This window comes from Terrapene carolina, unplaced genomic scaffold, assembly GCF_002925995.2.
Source record: "Terrapene carolina triunguis isolate 2854851 unplaced genomic scaffold, T_m_triunguis-2.0 Scaffold714, whole genome shotgun sequence".
Lineage (NCBI taxonomy): Eukaryota > Metazoa > Chordata > Testudines > Emydidae > Terrapene > Terrapene triunguis.
This window is the reverse complement of record NW_020665065.1, coordinates 7,776,277-7,788,776: the sequence shown is the minus strand read 5'-3', so window position 1 is coordinate 7,788,776 and position 12,500 is coordinate 7,776,277. Positions and strand designations below refer to the sequence as shown.

At 39.9% G+C, this 12,500-nt stretch overlaps 1 protein-coding gene across 1 annotated transcript; it reads right to left on the bottom strand.

The window, feature by feature from the left end:
* Positions 1 to 287: 287 nt before the first annotated feature.
* On the bottom strand, positions 288 to 12,176 carry UBE2J2 (ubiquitin conjugating enzyme E2 J2). The gene is made up of 7 exons (XM_024201664.3): positions 12,014 to 12,176; positions 7,879 to 8,009; positions 7,589 to 7,629; positions 6,486 to 6,588; positions 6,238 to 6,376; positions 5,426 to 5,506; positions 288 to 3,774 (listed from the first exon to the last, which is right to left on the bottom strand). The coding sequence occupies exons 2-7, from the start codon at positions 8,007 to 8,009 to the stop codon at positions 3,490 to 3,492; spliced, it is 780 nt and encodes a 259-aa protein (XP_024057432.1). The 5' UTR covers positions 12,014 to 12,176; the 3' UTR covers positions 288 to 3,489.
* Positions 12,177 to 12,500: the final 324 nt, after the last annotated feature.

Here is a 12,500-nt window from a genome sequence, read left to right as displayed (position 1 = left end):
ACCACCAGATTGAAGCCAAGCACCTGCCATTTCTAAATTGGTTCATTGAACAACTTTTCTTCCAAAGTCATCATTAAAAATAGTATGCCAGATGTTTTGTCATTATATTTAAGTGGGGATGTTCTCGTCAGCATCTGTTTCCTCAGTGGCAAAAGGTCAGCCGTCTTTGCCTTAGTAAGTTTTCCTGTCCATCCAACATCTCTAGCTTTGATTTCTCCCAACGTTCCCTTTCCCAAAAAAAGTCCCATAGAAAAACATGCATTTTAAACACGAGTAGTTTTGTTTTTATTATGAATGGATAACTTTACAATGCAGTCATTTCTACTCCTCAAAACATGCTTAAAGTTCGCAGCTGAGGCATCAAGAATAGGTGGTGATGTAACTTCCTTCAACTGAAGATTGGCGAAAAATGTAACTACACACAAGTCCAAAAACTAATTCTGAAAAATTTAAGAAGGCTACAGTTGAGATGTCTCATGATCCAAAAGAGGTGCAAATCTTTTCCACCAACTGTGCACTGCAATCTTACAGAACTAAGGAAATGCAGCATAGAAGTGAAGGGTCAAGACACCATTTGTTCCAGTATGACACACACAAGGACAACTTTCAGTTTTATTATGTCATTAAGATAACATACTGCCTCAGGGCATGATATCAACATTTTTGCATGGCAAAGAATGATTAATTCCATCTACTGACTTTGGTAACAAAATCAAAGTTCGGATACTGCATACCATAGTAAATACTATTTAAATTCACTAAAACCTACGCAGGAAGGGATAAATATTCTGCTACCAAAGGCAAGGAGCAAGGACATGTACCAAAATGTTGGGAGGGTGCTGCAAGTCTGCTAGCTTTTCACAGATGGCCCCCAAATCACTGCCAAGTCTTTTCATCCTTCTTCAGGGTGTTAAAGAAAAATCACTAACTGAAGATGAGCTCCACTTTTTTAAAAAAATCAACAATTAATCTTTCAAAAAAAAATGCAGCATATTCAGGGTTCTATAAATAGTATCAATTTTGCATTCCCAATTGAGGCACTTTTTTAATAAAAAGGGACTCCACCTTCAGATACCCAGGGCTAACTGCAAGGCCAACTTACTGCCATGCAATAAAAGTGGTGGATTTTTGAACAATGACCTCCTGAGGTTATTAATCCTTTCCCCTCCAGTACATACATTCACAGAGGGCATGAATGTACCACAGCCAAGGTCTCCTTGCCTTCATCTTCATTCCTGTGGCCCAAAGAGCCTTCATGAGAGAGAGATACACAATGCTGGGTAGCAGTCTGCTTAAACATCTGCCTATAGGGAATGACAATGGTAGCAAAAGAAGGCATAATGAGAAGCCTGAAACGCATATCAATGTTATGATGATAAAAGCGGCAGCTCAACCTTTGCTACAGATCTGTATATTTTGCAAACCAGTCTTTAAATCCCATAATTGCAGAAGAGACAAGACATTTCTTTTCCCCAAGACTGACAGTTTCTAGAAACAAAAGATACAACCGGGGCTTCTCTTTACAAGAACAGATTAAGCACATACAAGAGGCAAATTAAAGAGCAATTATAAATAAAATTTGATCAAAAACAAAACCAATTTTTAAACAGTTTATAAATACGTTTTAAATCAAGCCCAGCACATGCTCCCCTCCCACCCCCAAATAAGGTCTGTTTTAAGATGTCTTTAGTCTGGAGCTATTCTGTTAGTTCTGCTAATCCATACCTATTTCAGAGAATTGGTCACAGCACATAGTTTCTGATTATCTAAGCTACATGGCTCATGGGTTTAACACTTTTTTTTTTTGGTAATCCAGTAATTTCAAAATACCAAACAGAAGCAGAAAAATCAAACATTAAAAACCTGCCAAAGGAAATAAAACAAACAGCCCAAATAAAACACATTCTTAAATACATGAGGTAACATTTATTGGGCTCTTTAGAACATTTAACACAATATGAGGTTAGGTGCAGAGCTTTCCATTCTGCCAACTTCTTTTACAGTCTTTGTTAGATCATAACAGGGAATATTTCATTTGCTGGGTGACTAAAAGTCATTGCCAATTATGAAAGGCACAGTAAGATTGCCTTTATGACAAGTCAAAGCATTTGGATAAAGTCATAAGGATTTTCTCTTAATTACAATTTTTAATAAGATATGAGCTGTACAAGTAGCATTTCTGACCGTAAACTACGCTAATAGTTTTAGTGCATATCCATGCTATCATAACCTTGTTACCGCCCACTGGAATGCAATCCTCATTCAGTGATCATATGCATGGGACCATGGCTAAGAATTTAATTTAATAGAAGCAGAGGGCTTCCATAATTCAAGCAAAATAAGAAGTCTTAGAATAAGCTCTTTTTGTAATGGAGTTTGAAAACAGGGTCAAGTAATTTAAATGGAACTGATGCAAATAAATGGCTTAAGTTTACTGTAATTAGAGCACTTCAGAGGAATCCACTAGTCTTCTGAAAAGCTGGCTCGGTATTCAGTCTTCTTTTTCTTTCCTCATTAGGCCCTGAAGAGGCAATGTCATTTCACTCAGCGAAAAACCCAGAATCCAAGGATCTTTCTTCTGAAAAATATACTACATTCTTCATTGTTCTTTGCAGATATTTTAAACAGAACAGTGGCAAACATGTTTTCTTTTTGAGCACAAGTTGTTTCACTTTTAAAATCACACTAATTTCCAAAATGGAAAATTGTAATTAAGCAAACAAAAACCAAAAAGTTTTCAAAAAAAAAAATTGCTTTTGAGCACCACCACTAAACCCATTTTAAATGCTTTTTGCGTGCAAATGGGGCAACTGCACTTCTTGTAGCCAAACTAAACCGTCTTAAATGTTACTGTGACAATTTAGACAAAACATATTTAAGCAACACACATTGTGTTACTTTCCAACTCATCTAATCATTGTTATTAACATTCATTCTCTATTACAAAGTGAACTAGCCGCTTTCTGTAACACCAACATTCACATTAACCAGGCCTTTCAGAAGTAAAGTCAGTGAGGAAACTTGCATTTTACTCATTCCAAACTTGTACAATTGACTCTTCGCAAATGAAATTCTCAGCTGAAAATGTATGCTGAACATATGATATGCATCTTCAAGTGTCATATTTTAAAAATTGTTCAATCTGGTAAAAAGCCTCATTTACTTAAAATATTTTTAATTTCAGAAAACAAGGGGTAAGTGCTATAAAAATCAAAGCATTCAAAATGCCAGTTTCACATCAATAATGCTTTGACTTGCTAGTGAATCACTTAAAACTGTAGTGAGGACAAAGGAACTGTGAGCAGAACACCTTTTGCTTCCCTAACAAATCACACCTGCTTCATTTTCCAAACTAAACCCATGAGCCAACCAATATATTACCTGCATCATGGTAGCACAAATATTTATCCCAGTGTCAAAGTCTGATGCCCAGAGTCCCACTCATTCTGCAACTACCACTAATTTGGTCTTGGACTTCGGTTATGTTCCTCATTCTTGCGCTATGCTTCTCAGTACATACTTGACTGTGTAGGCAAAGGCTGCAAAACCAACTATAACAAACAAGTTCGCCAACGCTCCTCCTAAGAGTCCATGGTTACGATTGGCCTGCTGAAGACCTGGGTGATTGGCAGCTGCCAGTGGTACGTGCCCATTAAGGAGCGGTATCCCATTTTGACCATGGTGTGCTTCCCCATCTGGGACAACATCTGGTAACGGAAGGGATGGAGGTCTGTTATTGAGCTCTTCTTGTGCTTTCTGTTTTTGTTTGATCTCCTGGAGGGAAAAAAATGAAAGGAATCATTGGAAGCGAAGTGGATTAAGCTTTCTGGCAAGTCACCTTGTGTCTTATCAAAAAGTCTATCCATGCAAAGAAGTGAGACTGATGCAGAAGATATTCCTTCTCAATGTATATCCAGGTGCAACTCCACAGAGACAGCTTCTTGCTCATTTTTTATCCATAATGAAGTTATAAAAGTTAAGAGATGGAAGGTCATAGAGTCTACAGGTCCCATCTAGTCCTGGATTGTTGTTCCATATACTATATTTTCCAATGCTCTGTATCACTCTAAATGTCCTAAACAATGGGATTTACACAATTTCTCTTGAGGTAACTATTTCACAGAGTAATGAACTTCACTATTAGCAACCTTTCCATAATATTCACCCTAAATGCTTTTCTCTTAATATAACCCCATTATTTATTTATATCCATTTGAAAAGACCTAAAAAAAAATTCTTCACATTCTTTGGAGGTTTACACCTTCAAATATTTGCGGACAGTAACTATGACACCTTCTTGTGGTCGTCATTTAGCCAAACTATGTTTAGTTTTTAAATGTTCACTTGTACCTTTTCTATACCTGGTTTAAAATTTGAATTTTTTCTGAGAATTGGGACACATTTTTTTCAGAAAATCTCTTTTAAGACTGCCTCTATATTTGCCACTATGAAGACCCTTGAGTGGGATAATGTAATTCAAGTACTTTAAGAGTTATGAATAACCCAACAATTCTCAAAGAACTGAAATGGAAGAAACAGGAATCCTCAGAGCATCATCTCATGGTTAGAGCCCCAAGTAAATCTCTTACAAGTTAAATGTATAGATACTCAGGTTCTGACAAGAATATCATTACCACTATAGGGTATCAAACTGCACATCTTAATCATTTTGGGGCTATCGGGAAGAGAGCACTGTGAAGGATGCTCTCATGTTCTCTGGTAACTCTGCTAGCTGATTGTAGGGAAAGCAGATTCCAATGCTCCAGTCCAAGACTAATTATGAGGGGAGGAGGAAGTGGAGATGAGACCCCAGATCTCAGAAGGCCCCAAGGAAAAAAAAAAAGGCTAAAACTGCACTATGGAACGTATTCAGATGTGTAATGGAGAATGTAGGTAATCAAACTCTGAAGTCTAGATGTATTTGATGCACTGTGTTTCAAAAGCCCTGATGGGAGGTCTGGACCTACTGACTGATTACTCGGCCCAGAAATTCCCTTTGTGCCTATGAATACTGCGAACAGCATTAGCCAGGCTCGCTTTGTGCTTCCCAATGCTTGCATCCAAATTATGGCTGCCTCCCCTGTATGAGTCCAATGGGAGGAAGTGCTTTCTGTAGATTCTCTCCCTTCTCTAGCACATCCAAATGGGACTGCTGGAATCTGTCCCTAAATGTACAACTTTTGATTCTCCAAGCAACAGATCTTGGTATTTAAATACAGAATTTTCTACCCAGAGAACCATGTTTCTAATTTTTATACACTGAAAAATCAGGCTGCTTTAGAGGGGTCTCCAATTGGACACCCAAAATTGAGGAACCTAAAAGTGATCAGTCTCTTGAAAATCTTGGCCAATTAATTTGCATAATCTGCATATTTACACAGCGATAAAACGTGAAAGCCAGAAATAATCAAATGAACTTTCTTACCTCCACCACTTCAGGGAACAGCTCACAGAAGACTTTATCTTTTAAATTAAATGCTAAGCTTTGTGCAGCAAGCTGTCTTTTCTATCAAGGAAACAAGAAAGGAACATCAGCTTGAAAATTAAATTTTAAAATATACATTAAGCATTAAAGCATCTGGAGGATATTTCACATAAGAACGCTAAAAAGGTGCTCACCTACTACTTTATAATATTTGTAGCTACTTCACATTTGTGAATACAGACTCATTGGTAATGACTTTCTATAAACCCCCACTCTTCAGAAGTTCTTAACTGCATTTTATTTGAATGCTTTTCCATTCTGTGTCTGCCCAATGGTAACTGGGGGGTGAGTGAGGGAAGCAGAGGGGAGAAATAGTCCAATAATGTAGCTACATTTCATGGAGAACCTTCACTTCAAAACAGTCAAAAGGTCTTGTCCAGAAGGGTGAGAAGAAAAGGTTACAAAATCCCTCCCTTGGATTTGAAAGACTGACCTATTCAGCCCAATGTTGAATTCTAACTAACCTATTAATAAAACAAATATTTCAATGTAAAAAATTAGCTTTGTAGTCAGAAGCTGTGGCACTTAAGTTACATTTCCCACCCGTGATCCAAACCCTTGACTCTATGCTCCTTTAAACACCCTCATTTTCTCATCTGCCCATTGACTAAATTCAAAGGCAGAGCCAGGTCTAGAACCCACGACTGCTGGATTCCAGTCTCGTGCCTAACCACTGGGACGTGCTCAACACACCCTGACCTCAACAACAACAAAAATTAAATTAAATAAAAGATATGATATTAGGAGCTTACCTTGAATTCTGAGGTTTCTATGCTGCCCAATGTAGGGCCCTTTTCCACCATAAAACTAAGGAGGCCTGTCAAGATTGTTGAGACTGACCATGCTGGATTCCATGTATCAGGGTGGAAATCAGTGATTGAAAGACACAACCTTCAAAAAGCAAAACAAGCAGTGCACTTTATTCCTTGCCATTAGTCAAAAGGGAAAATAATACTACGTGTGATACAAGTTTCAAAACAGATGTTAATTAAATCCTTACCTTGTATTGCATTTAAATCTTCCATTAGGAGTTATCATATAAATACTAGGAGGTTTAAAAGGAAATTCTCTGGGGAAAATTAATTTCCCATGATAATAGCCACCTGTATTGTATATAAAAAAAGGAAAGATTTGTTCTGCACTAAGGAAATGCTTTCCTCAAATACTCATAATGTTGCAGCAAATAAGATTTAAAGGAACGTTTACTATAAACACACTCCAAACATTTAAAAACTAATCAACTTAGGCCCTTCACTGATACAAATGATGGTCAGTACCTTTGGGAAAGGCATATTTTGGAGGTACTATTATTCTGTCATCTGCATAAAGCAAGCAATGTTTTCCAATTGTCAAGTCCTTATTTCATCTACACAGGGTTCTCCCTTTAAACACACATCCGCACAAATGGCAGGGTCTTGCCCGCTATCATCATGCTGGACATTTTAAGTCCACTGAAAAATCCAATTTCAGAAGCAGATCCTTTGGGTGAGACTGGAATATACAGCGAATTATTATATTTAGGCAAATTAATTAGATATGATACTCAGCCTCTCCAGGGATGACATTTACAAAAAAGGGTATATGCCTCAACTCTAGTAAGAGCAGAGTATGTGATAAGCCAGAAATAAGTTTTATTAGCACTTTCAGTTTGTTTTTTAAAGTAAAATCTGACAAAACTGGCTATTTTTAACACTGTTCGTCTTGGCTACCAACCAACTGGGCTCCCTGAGTTTTCCGGAAGATCTGTGGCAATCGCTAAAAATCAGACTTCGTTAAACAAAGAACTAAAGGTGCCATATTAAAAAAAGATCAGAGAGAACTGTGCTAAGACTTTGAGGAACACTAAGGGATTTGCTGGAATTACTTGGTGCTACAGGGAATCATTAGAGGACAATGCTAACACTATCTCATTTCAAGAGGCTATTACACAAGTCAAAGGCACGTATTACAGTTTTATGATTGAAGTAAATCGTTGTGCTCATACACTTAAAACCACTTCTGTTACATAAGAAAGACCCATTCATACAATTATGGACTACTACTCATCAAATATAGATAGCAATATACAGCATGTGCATGCTTTGGCAACAAGCTAAGGTTTACCTTCATATGGAGTCATTTCAGGTCCTCGTACAACATAGTGCCTAAAGGAACAAAGGAATTTTGTATTAGAGGTGGGAAACCCAACACCTTACGTGCATCAAATTTCCAAAGGTAACACAAAGTATAAATGGGTTTATCACCTCAGCTCAACAGCTTCATATTCGTCTCCTTTTACTACTCCCTCATAAAAGATTCCAATACAAAAATGAAGGTGTATATGAAGCTCAGACTTGACAACCCAGATGGTCTGGGTCTGTATGATCGTAAGAACGATTCATTTGGATTCTTACCATTCAAGGATATTAGATGGGAGGGGTTCAGCACAGATATAAGGCACTGGATCTTTTTTAATTCGAAGGTAGTCCTGCTTAAGTCTCTGTGTTGCTGTTGTTGGTGCTCTCTTATTACTGTTGTTGCTCATCTAGTTTTTTAAAAAAAATTATAAACAGACATGACCTCAATATAATCTTACCGATAACATGGTTAATGAAAGCAATCCCCCTCAAATAAACAGGGTCACAACTGGTTCTTACTGACCCACCAACAAGACAAACTGCAGGCAGCAAACTCAATTGCTGTCAACTAGTACTAGACTTTCTGATCCTGAGGACTCAATGCAGTTAGTTCTGTTTAAACAGATTAATGGATACAAAGGCTGGTTTGAACAATGTATCAGAAATGCCAGAGCACTATGTTACAACAAATACACCTGAACATCAAGTGTGACCCTGATTTTATGTGATTGTTTCCAGTACCGAGAAATAATTTGCTTTGTATGTTTATTTTTTCAAAGAGGGGGGGAAAACACTCCTCTTAATGGTTTTGAATTCTGAGCCAAGGACTACTTTGCACAAACCAATTTTATTTTTTATTTATATTCTGGTAGCACCAAAAGGCTCCAACCCCATTGTGCTAGGCACCACACAAATATAGAATAAAAAAAGGACCTAACTCAAAGACAGATATAGACAAAAAAGTAACTTGTCAAAAGTACAATACATTTTCTTCCCAGTTTTCCCTTTGCATAACAACCCCACCCCCCCAAACTCATTTCCAGCTGCCAGTCAACCTGCCTCACAGTCCCTCATGTCCTCCTTGCATCCTCCAAGTAGGAAAACACCCAGCCGACTTCAAACCACCTTCCTTTCTGAATAGCGAGTTCTCCAGTGATTTTCCACTTTTCAGACCTAAAAGCTTTTTAAAAGAAGTTCCACTCAAACCTCTACATATGGTGGATTCTTAAATATCATCACCACCACACTGTATGTATAAATGGCAAATTTAGAACATCCTGTTAGCCAGCCAGTTTCCAGAGATAATGCATTCATGGCTCAGAGGTTTCTCTAAACATTAAAATCAACCAGAGAAGACGGTTACCCGAGAGTAGCGGTTACTGTTAAGACAAACAAAAATACATAACATGAATGGCTCTGCATTATGCAAGGCACCTTGAAAAATCAATCTGGTTTTGTGCCAGAGCACAAACTGAACAGATTGTGATGGCTGATACTCTTGACATGCTAAGCACAAGATCCGCACAGCAGGGCCACTAGAAAGACTACTAAGGGACACTGTGCACATGAATTTTAAGACATTTTTTATACACTCAAGCTCTTGCATACCTTTTTGTACTTTGATTTTTAAAATAATGTCTCCAATGGAGAGAAAAAGACAGTCATTTACTTTCATAAAAACTAATTAGTGTGACAATATATTAACATAGACCTATTTTCTCTCCACATTCAATGTTATCTAAAAATTAGAAATGGAAAAACAAAACCTACATTTTTACTGAACACAGTTTTGTAAAGTTGAACCTCCAGCCATCTGGAGCAGGGTTTTTAGCAGCTAAATTCCTCAAGAGTTGAATTCATTTCTTGATTCAATATGTGTTTAAAGCAAAATTAATTTTTATCTGTGCTACTTTTGACTCTAAAAACTTTGAGAACCCATTATGAAGCATACTGACTTTTGGGTGAAAGATGCTATAATAAGAATCATGTTGTCTGCTTTAAGACCCATTAAATCAACAGAAAAGGCATTTTCAAACCGAGTTATGTGCCCTCAGATGCACACGCAGCTCCTACTGAAATCAAAGCTGTCAGTAACAAAGGGAAGTCTCATGTCTCTCCTGGGAAGAAGGGAAGCAACACCCCTTCTCAACTAACATCTCTAGAATATACACCAATTAAAAGCCTGCCATTCAACTTTTTTCATACAATAAATCACAGAATCAAGAAAGTCACTTGGCCTTATTCTTGGAAGTTTGACAACTTTTATAAAGGTATGAGACAGTGCTCATTTAATGCTGTGGGAGACACTGAAGTAAAAAAAAAATCCCATAGACAACTTTCAGATTTTATTAGGACCATATTATTACATGGTGTCCCTTGAAATCTGACTAGTGTACAAATAGATGTATTCTCCCAAAAAAATAGTTTTATGTGCCTTAGGATAAAGAAAAAAGAAATACAGAGAAAATAACTGTGGGGTGTGGTGGGTTTTGTTTGCTTGTGTCTTTTTTAAAAAGGAGAGTAAAGTTATACTACAGGTTGGACATGAAGCCCCAATTTTGGGAACATCTCATTAAAATAATGAGCAGAGAAATTTACAGCTGACTGATGCTAAGGATGAACAAATCAGTACTCAAGGATATATCAGTGTTAGGCTCCATTCCAAGGGTGGTTAACAAAGCTTGCTAAAATTTCTGTTCTACCTAAAAAACTGTTATTGCTGGTAAGGGTGTAGGCTACCAGAGTTAGCTTTTACTAAGCTTTCTTTATCTGTGAATGCCAATTACAGTACAGCCCAGAGAGAAATACTGGTCAAATTAGTAAACTTCTGTTTTGGGGTTATACTCATGTATGAAATGAGCAGTTAGATCCCAGCTTTAAACAGAGAAATTTTCCTCCAGGTTGGAAGACAGCCAATATGGATATTAATTATGAATTTTATTAATTACAACAAGTGGTAACACCCTATTTTTGACAGGAGTTAGGGGGAGGCAAATGAAGTTTTGGAGGAAAGAAATTAAAGAAAGAAATTAACATCTCAGACTTTAATTCAAAATCTTATTCAACATAGGAGGAAAAAAAGCTCCAAAGCCTCTGTTTGATCCATATTTGCTAAAAAACTGACTTTCACACTGTGGATTTTTGTTTTGTCTTTATTCCTGTAACTTCCCCCCAGTAACCACATGAGATTTCTGATCCTGCAAACTGTTCTACATGGGCAGACCTCTGTGCCCCCAGGAAGCCCCAGTGTAAGTCAATGGGGGTTCACCCACACAGAGGAACTTGCATGAAGCTGGCTAAGTGAGGTATTTTAATTGTTATAATTGTACTGTGTCTGGCAGTCAGAATTTTTTGAGAATGGTGTGCCTTACTACTTATAGGCTGCATGAAAAATACAAAAATTATATTTTAACAACAAATATATTTGTATACAGTATTGTTGTCCTCCCTCACAAATAGAGACACTTATAATACCCTTAAGTTAAAAGGAAAACATTTACAAAACTGAAAAGAAATGTATCTGGGATGTTTTAAAACACATTCAATGAGAACAGCTTTTGTTTGTAAACAGATTTTTCTTTGTAGCATTTCTAGATAGCTTGCATAGGCATTTGTGTTTCTAAGCCCCAAAAGCAGGACCCAATCCTGAAAACCCTTACTTCCTTGGATATGGGTCTGCAGGGTCTTACCTGATGAATGCAGATAACCAAGGAGAGGGTGACTAATGCTAGCCAACAGGTCTTCAAAAGACCTTTGCTAACAAATACAACTGTTTTTTTTTAAATTAATATTTCTAACCTGACAGTTTTCCTTGAAAAACAGCTTCCATCCCATCCCCGTAAGAAATTCCCTGATAATAAACTGCTCCCCCACAAAGATTAAACAGCCAGGAGGAAATGATACCACAAAACCGGGGGGGAAGTATATGAACACGTCCCAGCGAGGAGCATCCGTGCTGGGGCTAGCTTAACCCCTCTCATCTTCTACCCAGAGACCCGGGGGGGGGCGCCTCACCACCAGCCAAATCCTGCCAGCGGAAATAAACCACTGCTCCCCTACAGCCACTCCCAGGGACCGACTCCCCGATCCCGCCAAGGACCCAGCAGAATCTGTGGGGGGGGACTCAGCCCCGCACCCCCCGGTGACACCGAGAGAAAGCCCCTAAAGCCCAGACACCCCCCGGGAGAGGCCCTGGGAGAACGGGCCGCCCCTAGCCCGGAGGGGGCTCTGCTGGGGAAGGGCGCAGCTCGTCGGTGTCGGGACCTCCCCAGCTGCCCCGTGCGCCTCCCCCGCGAGGGGCTCCGTCCCCCCCCCCAGCCGGCCCCACACTCCCGCCAAGCGCCGGCAGCTCCCCGATCCCTCCCCGGCGAGCCGCCCTAGGCCCCTGGGGCCCGGCCTGGAGCCCGCGTACCTCTCGCTGCTCAGGCGGGAGCCTCGGCCGCTCGGTCCCTCGGGGAAGCTCCGTCCGGCTGCAGACGCCGGGGAGGGGGGAGAAGGAACTTCAGGCGGGACACAGCAAGCGCCGGGATGCGGGTCCGTCCGCTGCCCCCCTCCACCGCCGCTACTATCCAAGATGGCCGCCAGAGGGAGGCGGAGCCGGGCCAGAGCCGGCTTCCCGTTCCGGGAGGCGGGACCGAACGCGCCTCTGGTCGTTCTAAGTGGAGGGAGAGGCGCGAGAGCCTTCCAACTGCCGCCACCCCATCGACTTCCGCTTCCGGCCTATAGCTAACTTCCGCTTCCGCTTCCGTTGGCACTAAGACGCTGGTTGCGGCGGGGCTGGGCTGTGGTGGAGGGACGGTGGTGTAGGCCTGGCTCCGTGGCGCGGGGAGCCCGGCCCGGCCCGGCCCGGGCAGTCTTCGGGCTTCCTCCTCCTCCTTACGACACAGGGATCTGCCGTA